Here is a 17,320-nt window from a genome sequence, read left to right on the forward strand (position 1 = left end):
AATAGTAGTTGTCGTGTGCTTTTTTATTCATTCTGGCATCTATTTACCCTTCAAAACGTTTCCAGATTAATTATGAATTGTGATGGTAAAAATATTAGTAGTTAGTAATTAGTATTCGGTAGAAACAAAAAAAAAAATGCTGTTTTTAAAAATTCATTGACGAGAGTCGGAAAAAAATAAGTAGGCTATACTTATTCAAGTGTTTGTGGTAAATACAAGTATGACCAGAGTTACAAATTATTAGATCTTGGGATTATTATTATTATTATCATTATTATTATTATTATTATTATTATTATTATTATTATTATTATTATTATTATTATTATCAGGCCTATGTATTCAGATCCAGGGCTATTTATATTAGAAATATAAATAATATAAATGATATTATTATAGTATTTAGGGCTGATGCCTCGGGTGCCAAGGTCTACAACATCACTAATAAGGACTATACTTTTGATATAATTTTATCTTCTTTTGGGGTGAATATTGATATCTAAATGTTTAAATGTATAGCACTGATTACTGCTACAAAGTAGTGAACAATCAATCCTGAACTACATAAAAAACTAAGTTGGCTTTAACCAAACTGTTCCAAGACAACAAATAGCTTTTAAATGATATGAAGTATAAATACAATTTTAAATGAACACAAAAACTGCATAAATCACACCTAATGTCTGAGTGTACCACACAGGAACACATGACATCAACAGCACCATCAAAAGGCTACATATCCATATAATATCTTAAGTGGAGAAGCTGTGAAGTAATAATACACCTTCTCTGACCTCGTGACTCGTGAGGTTGGTGATTTTGATTACAAAGTGGGCAAATCTAAGACAAAGCCGTCCTTCAAAATAGCTTTGGCTGTCTCATCCACATCACATGATAGAGGACATGTGGTCACATGACTCATTAGGTCAAAGAAGGCAATGCTTGGAAGGGTTATGTCAGTGTCCCACACAGACTGTGCACCTGGATACGAGTGACACAGGAAGTTTAAAGCTTTCTAATGGAAATATGATCACAGGGGCAGTTGCCGATCAATAATCAGTGTTACCCAGCTGATCAGCACAATGCATTCGATTATAGGCTACCATGAAGTCACAAACTCTAACTCAGAGTAAAGTAAAAGAAGAGAATGTTTTACTAAAAGTAGCCATACTTCCTTTTTTGACCCCTCGAATGACAGCTGCATTATGAAATAGTTTGCCAGCTCTTCAGGCCTGGATCTAATCCCTGTCCTCTGACTCCACAGCCTCACCCTGACCTTAAATAAACATTAGGGGTTTAATGCCAATCCGTAATCTCAAACATCCGACTCCTCGCTAATTGGAGTTTCACACAGCAAAGACACCCTGACCTGAATTGGAACAGGTGGATAGATAAACTGTAAGTGGACTACACAATTGGCTTATAGGCTACAAGCTCACAAACACCAGCCAGTCAGCCTCTCTTTCACACACACAGTGGTAAGAAGTGCTCACATCCTTTCCATAATTACAAGTAGGCCACACTACCAGAATGTAAAAGCACTCTGTTACAGGTAAAAGCCCTCGAAATGTAATTTAAGGAGAACTGCAAAAACATCAAAAATAAAAGGTAAGTTACTTGTCAAGAGTCAAAAACAAATTTACTCAGTTTGAAGCATGGCCACTTTTATATTGCAATAACAAGGTGTTATGTTATTTAATCTAGCAATTACACTGATCTATTTATAATAGCTTGCTTTTATTTTTACTGACAGTCACTAAGGTGCAATATCTATTATGTGTATACTGTGGAATACATGCATTACCAGCATTAATTCACTTGTAAATTTATTGTATTTTGCTTTTAAGTCTTCACTTGGCCTAATACATAGCCCTGTGTTTTTTTTACTGTTTACTTATTATATTGCTCTGTGTGTTTTTTTACTGTTGACTTATTACAGTGCTCTTTTTGCCATTTACTTATTATATTGCCCTGCCTTTTTTTTTTTTTTTTTTTTTTACTATTTACCTTTTATATTGCTTTGCATTTTTTACTGCTTACGTATTCTAGTTGCTCTGTGTTTTTACTGTTTACTTATTGGAACATATTTACTTATTAGACTGATCAGACTTTTTATGGACATGTAATTATATTATATTGCTTTGTGGTTTTTACCTTTGTTTGCACTATCCTCTCCCTGCGGTTATGCAAATTTCCCTGCTGCGACTAATGAAGGATTGCCTTAGCCTATATTATATTATGCTACTGGTTTATATCACTAATGCATTATATATATATATTCCGGTCAGTGTGGAGCTGTAAGTTTTAAGTATAGAGTTAGTGCTAGTTTTTAATGACAGAACATTAGGTAATGTTTCATCAATTATTCATATTTATTATATGGACTAACTAACTACAGATTTCAACTGTTAAATGACATGTTACAGCAGCATCTTCAATTTTCTCTAAAGTTGTGTTTAATGATAAATATTATTAAATCTGCACTCATCTCTCCACGTCTCCATGCATATTGATATAATATAAACTACACTTATTTTATAACAAACGCATTAGTGTCTCTCACTAATATGTAGTCTGTCGTTAGCAGAGTTACTCATGGTGCAAATCTAAAATTTTATTTATTTATTGTTTTAACTCACCCAGTATTTTCATTTGCTTCTTATATTTGTATTTCTTTTTCCTTAATTAGATTATGCCTGATAGTTTATTGAAATAGGGCGACACCCTAAGGTGAAACGTGGCTGTCTCTGCCGCGGTGCATTGTGGTCTCATTTGGCTCGCTCTCTGCAAAATGGCGACGTCCCTGGGATCCAACACCTACAATAGACAGAACTGGGAAGACGCGGTATGTTTAATCGGCTTTACAATGTACCGGACAGAATGTACAAATAAAACACGACCATTTAGTGTTAAATTTTAGAAATTAACACGACAATAAACTCGGCCATTTTGCCACAAAACTAACCGGTTTGCTTGGTAGCTAATTAGCCAGCCGTTAGCTAACAGTAGCTAGTCGAAGCGTGGCTGCTGCCCTAATAAACATGACTCCATTAGCTTTAGTATAAACGCTGATTTCACCTGGACCCAACAATAGTGAGCTACAGGAGATTGGGGATACCATCCGAAATTGGGCTTAAAACAAGCTCTCGGATAATGTAATCGCAACATGTTTTATGCCAAAGTTAGCTATTAGAGCTAGTGAATGCTAGCAGCAAAAGGCTAACAACAATAAAACGTAGTTGCCCTAAGTAAAAGCTAATCCACAGCGAGCGAAGCCGGGACTTCATAATGTGTGACCTTTTATTTTGGATTAGCTAGTTTCTTTTGTTCCGTGTTACTATTTTTTTATGTAAACTTGTATCACACATAACTAACTGAAGCGTTAGCTTAGCAGGCGCTCAAAGGAAATGACTCAATCCGTTTACCTGACAGGTCACTCTAAACTTTATGTTACGACTCATGGGAATAGCAGAAGAGATGTGGTCTTTGTTATAAACTGTTCTCGTGATTTTATTATTTAACCATCCTTGTTGCTGGTCATCGACTTAGGAAACTATCTGATTTAACTTTTTAATTTGAGCCAAGTTAAAATTGTCTTATCTCCTAAATTTTAACTGTTCATTGTTCTATTTGTGCATCAAGCAACTGTGTCTCGATCCTCTTAATAGTTCCATAACCTTACTATAAAAGGCTACAAATCAGTGTCCTCCTTTGAGCCATGACACAGCAAGGCCTTTGGCCAATGTTGGTTTTATTAAGACACCAGATTACAAACTTTGCAATTCTAGACTGTGTAGTTAACGCCTGAGCCACAAGAGCTGCTTATATTTAGGTGTTTGGCTGATGCTGTCAGTAGGATGGATTAAGACGAGGTCATTTTCAGCAGCTAGCACTTAGATTGAAACAGCATCCTTCAACAGATGGAAAAGAAGGAGTGAGCAAGTCCCATTTCACTCCCTGTAGTCACACATGTAACATTGCCAAGATGCCCACAGCGAAGTGAAACAGAGAATGAGACTGCTTCAGATAACTCTCATCAGGGGACTGTTGGATGAATAACAGATATGGTGCTTGGTTTTTACTAAATGAACATCTGTTCTCCTTTTGTCTTTGCAGGATTTTCCAATTCTATGTCAGACATGTTTAGGAGAAAACCCTTACATCCGTATGGTGAGTGAGCATTCCTGACTCTTTTTTTTTCTTGTATTGTCGGTATCAATGGCTGTGCAGGTTCAAATTTGTTTATTCTTTGTTTTACAGACCAAGGAGAAGTATGGGAAAGAATGCAAGGTATAGTTTACATTGATGCTTAAAGTCTGTTTTATGCTGCACACAGCATAGTTTATCGTTAACTATTTACATTAAGTTCCATGTAGGATCATTTATATATTTTTTTCATTCTTTGTCCATCAGATCTGTGCTCGACCCTTTACCGTGTTCCGGTGGTGTCCAGGGACACGGATGCGTTTCAAGAAGACCGAAGTGTGTCAGACTTGCAGTAAAATGAAGAACGTTTGTCAGACATGTCTACTTGACCTGGAGTATGGTGAGTCTCAATCGACTCCTTGAAATTGTCATATATAGCCTGAGCACGTTATGTATTTCTTGCCGAGACACGTACTGTAGTTATATGAGTTTAATCCACACATTTTGTCTCACAGGTTTGCCTATCCAGGTCAGAGACACTGGGCTGTCAGTTAAAGACGAAGTTCCTAAGTCAGATGTGAACAAAGAGTACTACACACAGAACATGGAAAGAGAGGTATGATTGCTTTCTGATGCAGACCAAATCTTTTTGTTTTTTAATTTTATTTATTGTGTTTCTCACACAACTACAAAAGCTAACACTAGTATAAAATGAGTATCAGCGCATTCTGATCCAATTTTTCTGTCAGTTATTTGTCTTTCCTGCAGTATAAAGGCCTGGACAGGGTCTGACGAAAAAACAAACAGGAAATAGGTGTAAATATGAACCATCTGTAACACTTAAGAGATTTGGTTCACCTATGAGATATAACTAAAACAGGCAACTTCCTGAAGAAGTTCATGCTTTTCTATAAGGTTGCAACTTTTTTGCCATTGATCCCTTTTGTCTGTTCGGACATCTGTGTTCTTAGATAGCCAATTCTGACGGCACACGGCCAGTGGGGCAGCTTGGGAAAGCACCTAGCTCTAGTGATATGTTGCTGAAACTGGCTCGGACCACCCCATACTACAAGAGGAACCGGCCGCACATCTGCTCCTTCTGGGTGAAGGGAGAGTGTAAGAGAGGGGAGGAGTGTCCTTACAGGTGAGTGACAGGCTGCAGTTTCTTAAGGGTCAAACTGGGTGCTGTGGGGTCAGCAGTGTGTGCTGATTGGTTCTTATCTTGATTTTCTTATAGTACATTTATTTTTTTATTACTCACAGGCAAAATAGATGTTGGTGTGTTATTGTGTTTCAGTTTGACTGTAAATTCCTTATTTTTGTCAGACTTGTTGCACAATCAATGTTTTCTCATTCTGGTTCTCCTTTTTACTCAGGCACGAGAAGCCCACAGATCCTGACGACCCCCTAGCCGACCAGAATATAAAGGACCGTTACTATGGCATCAATGACCCAGTAGCTGACAAGCTGCTAAAACGGGCCTCAACTATGCCCCGACTGGACCCACCAGATGACAAGTCCATCACCACCCTCTACATAGGGGGGTTGGGAGATACTGTCACTGATGGAGATCTCAAGTAAGGTTTCTATTTCATTGCAACTTTTCAATCTTCCTACAAACTTCTTCCAGTGTTGAGGGGTCTATTGGACATTTATGTGTTTTATTGCAGGAGTCACTTTTACCAGTTCGGTGAGATCCGCACCATTACCATAGTGCAGAGGCAGCAGTGTGCCTTCATCCAGTTTGCCACTCGGCAGGCAGCGGAAATGGCTGCTGAGAAGTCCTTCAACAAACTCATCATTAATGGAAGGAGGCTCACTGTCAAGTGGGGAAGGTAAGAAGCTTATCAAGAATGTAAAAGTGAAGCCTTAGGGTGTCCGTTACCAACCTGACCCTCAGACGCTTAATCATTTTTCCACAGGTTAATTAAACTTGTGATAATACTGGTTTTACCATTTTATCAGACATCACACATATTTCCAGTGCAGCTATTCGTGTGAAATTTTGACCAGACATTGGCATTAACTTAATAAAACTACACAGATTTAAAAAAGGTAACATTTCAATGCATTTTGATGGCCAAACACTATGTAGCTTAGCATACAGGACATGCAACCCAAATAAACTGCCATCAGAAAATTCAGTAACTTTCATACAGCTCACTAAGTGTAGCACATGGGAGGAGATGTGAAATTTCATAGTGATAATTTGCACATTAAATGCCAGGTGGTGTTCTAAGAGCATGTGTGTTTTGAAAATAACAGCCTGGAATAAAACTACCATCACAGTCACAAGTGAGAGTTAACAGCTGACTGCATTGTTAAAATATTCTCACCGACACAGCAAGAGCTTTGACACGGCAAAGAACGTGAACTTTTCTATTCTGGACAGAACTCTGCTGCTGCACACCTTCACACCATTCAGCGATGGTCAAACAAAGTGATGTGATTAATATATATTGCGTGTTTGTTTTTTTAGGTCTCAGGCAGCTAGAGGGAAGGAGGGCATCAAAGATGGTGTCAGTGAGATGGGCACCAGACTGGATCCTGTACCTGGACTCCCAGGAGGTGAGTCTACAAACACAGGGATTTTGTGTGTGTGTGTGCGCGTGCGTGCATGTGTGCATGCGCGTGTACTTGTGCACACATACTGACAGTCATGTTGGTAAAATTTAAAAGTCTTTAATGTCTACAATGCATCATTGGTTGTTGATTGTTTGTCTTTTTGGTTATATATTCTAGGAAATTATTGGGATTTTTAGTGGAAATTATCATTACTAAAAGAAATTTGAAATTTGTTTATTTTCCTCTTTTTGCTGTAGCTCTTCCTCCACCACCAGCTTTAGATGAAGAAGCTCCTGCAAACTATTTTAACCTGGACCCCAGCACCTCTCCTGCGATCATGAACATTGCTCTACCCCCACCTCCAGGCATCAACCCGCCTCCTCCAGGTAACATAATAACCATGATCTCACTCATATCACACACATAGTAACATATGTCGGATATAAAACAGTTACATATGAAATAATCCTGTTGACTTTATTCTACTTTCAACTTTTGTAATCCTGATCTGGTTTTAAAGGTTTAGACAACACATTTTCACAAAGCAGCGAAGAAGAATATATTCATCAGATAGCACATTGTAAAGTGATTTAAACACAGTAAGAAAAGGTCGATTCATAACACTGTGTTCTTTTTTTTTATATCTGCTCAATCAGGTTTCGGCCCTCCAATGTTTCACCCCATGGGTCCCATGGCTCCACCTATACCCCCTCCAATGAGCATGAGACCACCTGGTCAAATCCACTATCCCTCCCAGGATCCTCAGCGCATGGGTGCCCATGCTGCACATGGCTCACGTCATGGTGATTAGCAGCATGAGTAAAGTCATACAGCCATTAGATGTCATACTTTTTCCTTACGTCAAACCTGGTCAGGTGCTTTCACTTCAGATGCCGTCAGTGGGCCTGAAACCTGCAGACTACTTCTGAGAGAAAACACAGCTATGTCTCACGGGATAACATCTGATTTATTTTGCCACCTGCAGTGCAGTGAGTGAACTGAAGGAGGACCATCTGTGTTTTGGAAAGACAACCAGGATGTTACACAATGATTCTGTCACTACTTGCAGTTGAAAAGTACCAGAACGGCACCAGCAGACTTCCAACATGAGAGTACTAGCCAATGTGATCAGGACCATGTGGTTTTTACAGGCTCCTGTGGTCGGAGCCATTGTGTATATATATAAAATGTATACTGTGAGTTTAGCTTGTATTTGGCACATCGTGCAACATGGAGTAGAAATTGGAAGAGCATTTTCTTTTTTAAATCTGTTAATTTTCAGTTCCTTTTTTTATTTGACACAATCTAAATATTCTACAGCATAATGACTTTGTCTAATGTAAGGCTTTCTTTATTTTCACTTGTCATTAAAATGATGCAATTTTGTCATTGATCACCTCTGAGTGCATGTTCATCATTAAAATTCTGCAGATGCCGAGGTGTCTCCTACAGTCGCCAGGGATCCAGCAGGTCTTTGAAATCCTTAATAATTTGTTAATTTCAGGGGAAAAATTCAAGGCCTTGAAAACTTTTCAGATATAAATAGACATGATTCAGTATCCCTTTTAACATAGATCGCACTATAGAGCCTCTACAAAGTCCTTTCTTTTTGCCACCTTTTATTTTTTACATAGAACCAAATAATGTCATCATGTTGTAACAGTTTGTGATTTTAGACAGCATGCCAGCATCCTGGAGGCAACAACATCAACAACAACAGTGTCAGCCTCTAGTGTGACATACAACATACAAGCGCTTTCTAAACTATAACAATGGCATATCATGGCAATGACAATCATTTACCATCGCTGTTATATGACGGCTGATCTCGCCCTCTGCTCAGAGGACCAGGAGCTCCCGGATCTCAGTGTTTTCCCACTTTGCAGACATTTGGCTCCTTTATGTCTTCTTTGAGTTAGCCCCTAATAGTTGCTCTCTGGATTTTAAATTTCCTGCGTCCCGAGCCCATCCTGCCAGCTTGTCCCTATTACACACACCTCGATTCAGCAATGGTACAATCTTTGTTGCCAGTTGAAAGGCGAGATATCTATGTCTCTTTGGTGATCTTACCTTATGTGCAGAGTGGTGAGGCAGCATAATAGTGTGACATTCCCGCCTTGGAACAGGCAGCATAAAAGTGGCTAATGAAAGCGATTGAATTAATATATTATGTGTTATAGAAATTGTAGTTCTTTTGATATTGTCTGTCATCACTGTGTAACAGCACAATTTACACAATCAAGCCTCTCTTTTATTATTGTTGTCTGTGAGCTTCCGTAAAGCCTGCTTTTTCTAATTATGTTCTTTCAGCGTTAGAACAGTATTAACCTTGATCAGTGTTTAAAACAATACCACTTGGGTCTTTCAATCTGAGAGGATTGAGCCTGGAAAGTCCTTGAATTGGATGTGTACGAAGGTGTGGGAATCCTGAGTTGCTCTTACACAATAGCAGGAGACGAAGAGGGGATAAAGATGTAAAGGCAAAGCTTGAAAATTATCAGATGCAGACTGGGAGTGGGTAAAGAAGGGTGCCAGGCACTGACATTGATGGGATCAGATACTGCTAAGATAAGAAAAGGAAACGGATAGAGCTGTTCAGCCTGTGGCAGCATTGTCCGGGACTCTACTGTGTTAATAAACAGATCCAAGCAGTTTACCTCATCTGGTCAAGCAGTAGCAAACCACTTTACATATCATGCAGGAGTGTTTTCTTTCTCTCTCCTGCAGTGCCCACTGATTAACAGATGGATCATCTTTGCAGGAAGAGAGCAGGGCAGAACTTCAGTCTTAAGCTCACCAGCCCTTTTCATAGTTCATTGGATTCAGGGCAGTAATCATTTCCCCATCCCCTGGGTGCTCTGTTAAAATTGGGCCGTCGACACATGCGGTCCAGAGCGAGGCCGGGCAGGCACTGGGATTCAACTGCCTCAAAGCCAATCACTGGGATCACCCTCTTGCTGGCTAGACCTCCGCCAAATGGCATTGCAGATCTGAGAGACAAAAAGAAAAGCTTGTTACTAAGCAGTTTGGATGCATTGTGTTTCATGTTGCTTGCAGAACATGAGCCGAAATATCATATGACCCAGGCTCCTTCCTGTAAAGGGGGGAAACTTTTAAATGATACATGATACCTAGTTTAGTCATCTCTGATATTAACTGGACTGTCTAACAGGAGAAACCACCTGGGATTTAGGATGACTCAAACTGGGTGTGTGGTGAACTTTTTCTCCTTATGAACCCGCTCTGACCATTAGAGTTCAGATTTAATTAAGGCTTCACAATAATCTTGAGGGCGTAAACAGATCCGTCCGCAGGGGGTACAGTTCCAGACTGGCTGGCAGGAACCGAGTGATTGACAGCCTTAATTGAATAAAGTCAGAGTTTGTCTTTCATACATTCTCCATTTCTCCGGCTGCCCAAGCTTAACCTTTGTGCTGCCTTGCTGGTGTGATGCAATTGCTTGTGTGCCACAAGAAAGGTGATTCCCTTTCGTGCGTAATTTGTCTTGTGGGGGGCATTAAAAGCTGGCAGCCCCCTTGGTGGATTATCTTTCAAGAGCTAGGGTTCAAAATAGCCAGTCACACAGCCACACTCCAAGGAGGTGCAGGCCAGAGATTCATTTTCAAACTGTGGAAACATGGAGTAGAGCCGAGGGAGGAGATGATTGTGATGGATGATACGGTTAGGTCATCTGCGGGTCTATTTGAGGATGGGTGGGTCGAAATGCCTGTATTTCCAACTTAAGAGGATTCAACCATCACCCAGTGCTTTCATTGGGATGTAGACGATGTGGAAAGGCAGATTTACCTGTTGAAGCACCTGTAGTTGGGTGGTTGTAGTCTTTGTGGGAGCTGGGGCAGCTGGGTATTGAGGGCGTTCAGGAGCTCTGTGTTGTCTCCCAAAGCTTCACTCCATGGGGAACTGTAGGATTTGGGGATTATTGTTGTGTTGAACTTCTCATGAGGCATTTCCTTCATAGGTCCAGAATATCCTGACAGAAACAAGTCTGATGTCAGTGTGTAAAAATGGCATACAAATATGGGTAAAATGAAAGCTTTGTTATTTTAATTTTGAGAAACTTTAAAATTCTGTGTAGGCTAAATAATTCTCCCCATTGTTCAGAAAAAATGTTTTCTTTGGTTTTGAAACTAATTACAAAACCCATTAGATAACTTAAAAAAAAAAAATCAAGCCCCAACAAAGCACCAGCAGATCTAATATTCATATAAATCTCTTTGATGTCACTCCTGTCAACAATAGCAACTACAGTAATTAGATCTCAGTGCGAATCCCGATAATAAACAGAGCTCAGCTCGCTGTCAGTCAGACTGTAAGCAGTGCCTTCTGTCAGGACTAATACACAACAGCACTCAGCAAAGATGCTCACATAACCGCTCTCTGCAAACTGCCAGCTCCTCTGGCACTGATAATAGGAAAACTCATTTATTTGCTCAATAAATTTCCATATAAAAAGTGAACACCAGCAAAGTGAGATGCAGTGTCCATGCATTGCCAAAGCATTTGGAATTGTGGTGAGCTAGTTGTGCGGCTTATGGCAGTCTGTGGGTTTACATCACAGGGTATTAACCATTTACCTGGAGCGAGGACGTCAGGGCTGCCCTTCTTTGCTATAGTCTTCTGGAGGTTCATGACCAGGCTATGCTTACCAGCGATGGGGAAAATCTGGTTCTCTTTTCCTCCCTGTGGCTCTGGGATGATCTGTGGAGGAGGAACAACCTCTGCATGGACCTGGGGAATGGACAGAGTTAGATATCTATGAGCTTATGTCAAGATTCAAAGATTTTTTTGTCACCAGTGGTGTTTTCACTGGTGGAAAAGAGGGTTTGATTACCCAGGGCCCCAATGTGTGGGAGGCCCTTGAAAAGATGACAATGAAAAGTTTGGTTTTGTGAGCAGTTTTTGTATTTCAAAGTAATCAGTGCCACAACTAAAGTAAAATAAGCTTAATAAATTGGTTGAAAGACTGGCATTAGCATTAAAAAATAGTGGAAGTTCTCTGAGGCCTCGCCCACCCCTTAAAGGTGCAAAATAGTTTAGTCTGCCCATGAACAAGGATTTGTCCTTTAATACAGCTGGAACTGAGTGAATGCAAGCATAATTGTATTTTCAACATATGCAGTGAAATGAGTGGCTGGGATCCTCAAGAGAATATGCTTAAAGCACAAGGTGCAATAAAAATGATTAGAATAATCATTAGAGAATAAACAAAGGATTTTTCATTAATTTAAATGTAATATTATTATAAAGTAATTAAAATGTATTTATTTATTGATTTTTGTATAGTTAAATGTAAAATGTCACATTTGTCCAATGGTGTCCAATAATTGTGCCCAGAGACAGACACATAGTTCATAAACCTGAGGGAGTCTGAAGGAGAAAGTTATTTCAACAGAAAGTCTGCATCACAAACTCGAGGTGTGGGGTATAAAAGAAGTGGGTATGTAGGAGGCAGTAAAAGATGACATTGATGTTTAGATAAATCATTTTTGGATTTTGTCCCAAACTAAAGACATTTAGTTGAAAAAATAGACATTTTCTAAAAGTTATTTATTTGCCTGTGCTGCTTCCATATTGTCCATTTGTCTTGCTAATATGTGAAACACTAGATTGCTGAGGTACCCTTGTAATATCTGTCCTTAAAAAGGATCATTATTTGTGAAGCATATTCCTGTCAAATTAAAAAAATATTACTCATATATATTCATTCATCAAGGTGAAAACAGCCCATTTTGCACGTACAGTTATTGTAGTAAGATGATAAATGTCTGTTACAGTACTCCAGAGAAATTAGACAGCAGACACTGAGAAAGATCAGACTTCATTGGTCATTAATTGAAGCTCTTTGATCAATACTGCAACAAGCTGCTATAAAACATTAAAGGCATACTTCACCCACAAAATGATCAGCCATATATCAATTACTCAACCACTTTACTTGTGAAGAAAAACTCTTGAACGCCTTCACAGTGAACAAAAAATCCCAAAGCACTCATACGAAGATAAGAGAAAAAAATCTTGCTTTTACAGTCCATACATTGTTGTCTAACACAATGAAAAATTAAAATTATATTTGAGGAACATATAACAAAATGCATTAATATCCTTTATAAATTTAGATGGGGTTTTGATAATTTGGTAATTTGGTAATTTGGTAATTGGGTTTTTAGTAATTTCAGTCACTGTGCATCCCTCTGCTGATCAGAGCTGACCTTTAAATAAGTACATTTACTCAAATACTGTACTTAAATAGAAATCTGAGGTTACTTTTGCATCACTTGATTATCTTAATCTCATGCCACTTTCCACTTCTACTCCACTACACTTCTGAGGGAAATATTGTACTTTTTACTCCACAACTATTATTAGATAGCTAATTTACTTTTTTTTTCACAAACCAAAAATATAAAAATATACAAATGCAGCTGAAACAATTAGTCGATTAATTAGAAAATTAACTGGCGACTATTTGTTTCGTGAAATACATTTTTAATGCTAAAAAAATGTAATGGTTCAAGATCTCATATACACTGTATGTATGAGGAATTGCTGCTTTTTCTTTTAATTATTTTGATTTATTACATTTATTTAAACCCTTTTACATGTGTACTTTTACTTTTGATTCTTAAAAACATCTTCCTGAAATTACTTTTTTACTTTTTTAAAAATGTATTTAATAGTAGGCCTACGTCAGTTTCACTACTGCTGACGTTCTTCTTACAACCTTTTTTGGTGTCGTGTCTCCAGTCTCAGCCATATGCCAGAGTCTTTGCACACAGCACAAAACTTGTCCTTATATAGTGTTTAGGAAGTGCTAAATCATGACTCATTGAGTACACCTGGGTAAGAGCAGGTTGTGTTTAGAGCATTTGGTGCATCTGGAGCTGACTTTTCTTATTTTTTTCTCTTACCAGAAAATGAAGAGTAAATGTAAGAGAGATTTGAGAGAATGTTGCCGCATGAGGCCCATTATGTGTTATGTGCCTCATTTCCTTACAGTGTTGGCGTTGTAAATAGCACCAGTGGCAGTGTTCTCCAGCGTGAACCTCTCCGCTCTCTTCTGCCTCTCCTGAAACATGCGAGAGCCTCGATTAGATGGAAGGTTGAGCTCCTCCATCATCACGTCCTTAGGAACGCTGATCTTCTTCCCAAGGTTCAGACCCTCTGACACAACACGACAGACAAATTGAGATATTTGAATAAGTCATTACATTAAACGTCCCTATGCATTTTCAAAATGGAAGTATCAGAGTAGAAAAGTCTGTTTGCCGCAGGTTTCTCTGCTGTGTGGCATTGCATGGGGTGAAGAGGTGACTCTAACCCTGCATAAATATATCATGACATTTGGTTGTGAGTGTAAAAGCAATGATAACAGCAACTTCCAGACATTTGGAGAGAGAAGAAAAGTAACATAGACTAATAAGGACCTTTGGCATAATGTCTCCTCTCATCTTCTTGTTTCTGTTGACTTTAAACAGCTGAGGGGCACTGATATAAAAAAAGCCAAACTGTGTGCAGCATCACTAAGTTGGTATCCGTGCAGCTTTTGCTCAGGGTCTCTTCTCGTGTTATATCATGGCACAGTGGAGGGTCTGAAATAGCCTCGAGATGATGTCAAGGGGTGTGTAATGTTTGTTGTGGTCCAGGGTTGCATGGGTAACTGGGCATATAAATAGGATCTTTGGATGAAAGACTCATGTAAGAGCGGATAGCCCTCTTTCTCGCACATGAAAAGTGTTGGGAGAAGTCTGGGCATGTGCCACCCTTGAGGCGCTGCCTTTGATCGTCCTGCGCAAGATTCACTGGTGGGAGTCACATTTTGCTGAGTTTAGGAGACTTAGTTTCAAAGCCGGCGGACAGCAGTAGAAAACAAATAACTGGGATGGTCCCTGCTGGAATGTTTGGAGAATTTCGACAACACGCTGGCACTCCTGGGATCTGGGTGTATACCATATCACATGTGTCCCCAAACTGTGGGGTTGCACACTTTGATGTTTTGAGGTTTAATTACATCTGACAACATTATGCCGGTTTGAATATGGGCACTGTATGCACAGAAATGTACCATTTTCTTGACACAAGATGTATACCTGAATTTAAATGAATGTGTATTATCTTACTTTCAAATGTTGTTTATTTTTATGTTAATTTTGTGTCAAATTAATGCATTGCACTATCAACACTCACCTCCCCTGGCCCCCTTAGATAGAGCCTTTGCTTGCAACATCCTCTGTTTCGTCTTGTGATCCAGGTTTGACTGCATCGTCGCTGTCTTGATGGACACACATGTTGACATTGGAATAATTATTATTAAGACTTTTCTAAATTGTTTGTTTTCTGATACATCAGCTTCTGTAATTTATCATTTACAATTGCAAATCCCCTACAGTATGACATTTAATTTATTGAAAATGCAAAAAAATAATCTTCTATATCTTGAAGTTAGTTAAACAAATCCTAAAGGCAGCTCCATTTTCTTGTGACTGTTATTACCCCAGCTATGTGCTTTGACTTCATGGCTCCTTTACTGATTTTTGGCTTAAAGGGACAAGCCACTCCAAAATCACAAATACATATTTCTTCTCTTAGCTGTAGTGCTATTTATCATTCTTGATTGTTTTTGTGAGTTGCAGAGTGTTGGAGATATCGGCCGTATAGATGTTTGCCTTCTCTCAAATATATGGAACTAGATGGCACTTGGCTTGTGGTACTCAAAGCGCCAAAACCGAAAATACATTTGAAAAAACTCAACAGCAATGTCTCTTTCTATAAATCGTGAGCCTGTAACTCAAGATAATCCACAGACCTTTTTTTTTTTTTTTTTTTTAACCAAACTACACCCGCTAACCATATAAATCATCTCCGCTATTCACTATGTAGTGTGTATTAAATAGTGTAGGGTTAGATGTAACCCTGTCCCTAATCCTAACCTTAACCACCTCTCCTTTAAGCTAATTTAGCTAACTGAATGCTAAGTTTTCTTCAGGGTATCTGCTTTCAGACCAATTTGCGAATGGGGCTGATTGTTAATCGATGTGGGCAAGCTATGTAGCCTAACTGGTGGGCAGGTCACTCAGCTGCTCCAGCTGAAGCTATACATACTTACCCTCAGTCAGACTTTGGATGGAATGCTTTCTAAATACGACAACATCTCTCATCCAGCTGCGCACTGATGCTTCCATTTTTATCAGGGCCGGATTTAGTGATTTGGGGGCCTGGTGCCCCAGTCTATCTGCCTTGCTTTGATTTCACCCATTCTCTAAGTGGGAGTGATGGTGGGCTGTAGGATAAGTTATGCTGTTTTCACACACAACATACCTGGCTGCTCCAGTGTAACATAAAGTAGACATACAGTTATTGTGTTTCGGTCAAGGCATAATTCACTTTTAGTTCAGTGCAGTTTGACATTCACTCTAATGTTTTCTAATGCACATCTGTGTGTGAATCATGCATGTTTATTTGTTGTTTTAACACTTGAAAGAATTAAGATTTTTTTTTTCTCAAACTTTTTTTTACACAAAATGGGCCAGGCTATGCCACGCTTTGTGTAAGGAAAAAAACTGCTGCGCAGCATATTTACACATGCAGCGCCACCACCACAAAAAAAAATTTCACCTCCTTTCAAATCTCACTCCAAGCTTTTCTGAAAGGTTTGCAGCCCTGTCCATGACTTGATGCAAGTCTCCTTTGCGCTGTGATATAGTTAGCAGGTGTAGTTCGGTAGAAAGAAAATAGTTCCTACATGAACATCTAACAACAAAGTCTGTGGAGTAGGCTAACCAGATCATGATTTCTTCAAAGACACATTGCTGTTATTTCCAAATGCATTTGTTTGAGCACCACCAGTCAAATGCCATATAGTGCCATTATATTCGAGATAGGGCCGACATCTCTATGGCCAATATCTCCAACAGCTGGCAACTCACACAAAAGCAAATCTAAACTGATAAAGAGCACATACAGGTAAGAGGAAAAATATGGATTTTTGATTCCGAGGTGAACTGTCCCTTTAAGTTTCTAAAATTAGAGAACGTATTTTCTTCTTGTGTGAACTTCCTTTTGTGAATTAATTTTTATGTATAATTAGAAAAATCAGAAGTATCCAACTGCAACAAAACCACAGTGCATCATCTACATTTAAAACACATCTCTTTAGCATCATAGAAATATAATTTCTCAAGTTTCCTTTTCACACCTCATTAAAAGACTTCCACAGTTCATACTCTGTTCAGTCAGGTTGTAAACAACGCCTCCTGTCCTCCTTATTTTGACCATATTTAAGGCCGACACTTCTCTCACCTCAGTCCTTACCTGTGACTCCTGCCTGCCTGTTTGTTGGGTGTTGGAGCTGGTCTGGACAGTCGTGTGGTTTGTCCCGTACTGGAGCTGGGATGCTTCCACAGTCCTTTCGGACTCTCCTCAGCAAAGAAGGAACAGTCTGTATAAATCTCATCCCAGGATGCCTCGGGTGCTTACCTCACTGGGTTATTTTAGCAGAGGGATAAGAGGGTGGATGGAGGGAGCGTTTAAGGGGAGGGTATAAAAGGGCAATTAAGGCGAAGGGGCACGTATAAAGATTTACATCCTGACC

At 39.2% G+C, this 17,320-nt stretch overlaps 2 protein-coding genes across 4 annotated transcripts; one reads left to right on the plus strand and one right to left on the minus strand.

Annotated features, from left to right (window-relative positions):
* The first annotated feature begins 2,696 nt into the window (after positions 1-2,696).
* On the plus strand, positions 2,697-8,104 carry rbm22 (RNA binding motif protein 22). Its single transcript, XM_042493643.2, has 11 exons — positions 2,697-2,845; positions 4,117-4,170; positions 4,261-4,290; positions 4,414-4,546; positions 4,662-4,762; positions 5,118-5,290; positions 5,523-5,723; positions 5,817-5,981; positions 6,626-6,714; positions 6,969-7,097; positions 7,368-8,104. The coding sequence occupies exons 1-11, from the start codon at positions 2,792-2,794 to the stop codon at positions 7,520-7,522; spliced, it is 1,284 nt and encodes a 427-aa protein (XP_042349577.1). The 5' UTR covers positions 2,697-2,791; the 3' UTR covers positions 7,523-8,104.
* Positions 8,105-8,313: 209 nt separating this feature from the next.
* On the minus strand, positions 8,314-17,182 carry LOC121948286 (myozenin-2). Of its 3 annotated transcripts, none has more exons than XM_088081163.1 (6): positions 17,041-17,182; positions 14,917-15,001; positions 13,727-13,893; positions 11,379-11,460; positions 10,519-10,702; positions 8,314-9,701 (listed from the first exon to the last, which is right to left on the minus strand). In XM_088081163.1, the coding sequence occupies exons 2-6, from the start codon at positions 14,990-14,992 to the stop codon at positions 9,518-9,520; spliced, it is 693 nt and encodes a 230-aa protein (XP_087937289.1). In that variant the 5' UTR covers positions 14,993-15,001; positions 17,041-17,182; the 3' UTR covers positions 8,314-9,517. The 3 variants fall into 3 exon arrangements, with proteins under 3 accessions (XP_087937289.1, XP_042349578.2, XP_087937287.1); XM_042493644.2 differs by having other exon boundaries at positions 11,307-11,460; XM_088081161.1 differs by having other exon boundaries at positions 11,307-11,460; positions 17,029-17,143.
* Between the last annotated feature and the right edge of the window lie 138 nt (positions 17,183-17,320).

Source organism: Plectropomus leopardus, chromosome 8, assembly GCF_026936395.1.
Source record: "Plectropomus leopardus strain MGB_pleo_1.0 chromosome 8, ASM2693639v1, whole genome shotgun sequence".
Classification (NCBI taxonomy): domain Eukaryota; kingdom Metazoa; phylum Chordata; class Actinopteri; order Perciformes; family Serranidae; genus Plectropomus; species Plectropomus leopardus.

Bases quoted from the DNA above. Each gene is read 5' to 3' on its own strand.
- rbm22 (XM_042493643.2), top strand. From the start codon at position 2,792: ATGGCGACGTCCCTGGGATCCAACACCTACAATAGACAGAACTGGGAA. The intron at 4,547-4,661 runs GTGAGTCTCAAT...TTTGTCTCACAG, and splicing joins TCTACTTGACCTGGAGTATG to GTTTGCCTATCCAGGTCAGA. The intron at 7,098-7,367 runs GTAACATAATAA...CTGCTCAATCAG, and splicing joins CATCAACCCGCCTCCTCCAG to GTTTCGGCCCTCCAATGTTT.
- LOC121948286 (XM_042493644.2), bottom strand. From the start codon at position 14,992: ATGCAGTCAAACCTGGATCACAAGACGAAACAGAGGATGTTGCAAGCA. The intron at 13,894-14,916 runs GTGAGTGTTGAT...GTGTTGTGTCAG, and splicing joins ATCTAAGGGGGCCAGGGGAG to AGGGTCTGAACCTTGGGAAG. The intron at 9,702-10,518 runs GTAAATCTGCCT...TTTGTCTCTCAG, and splicing joins AACTACAGGTGCTTCAACAG to ATCTGCAATGCCATTTGGCG.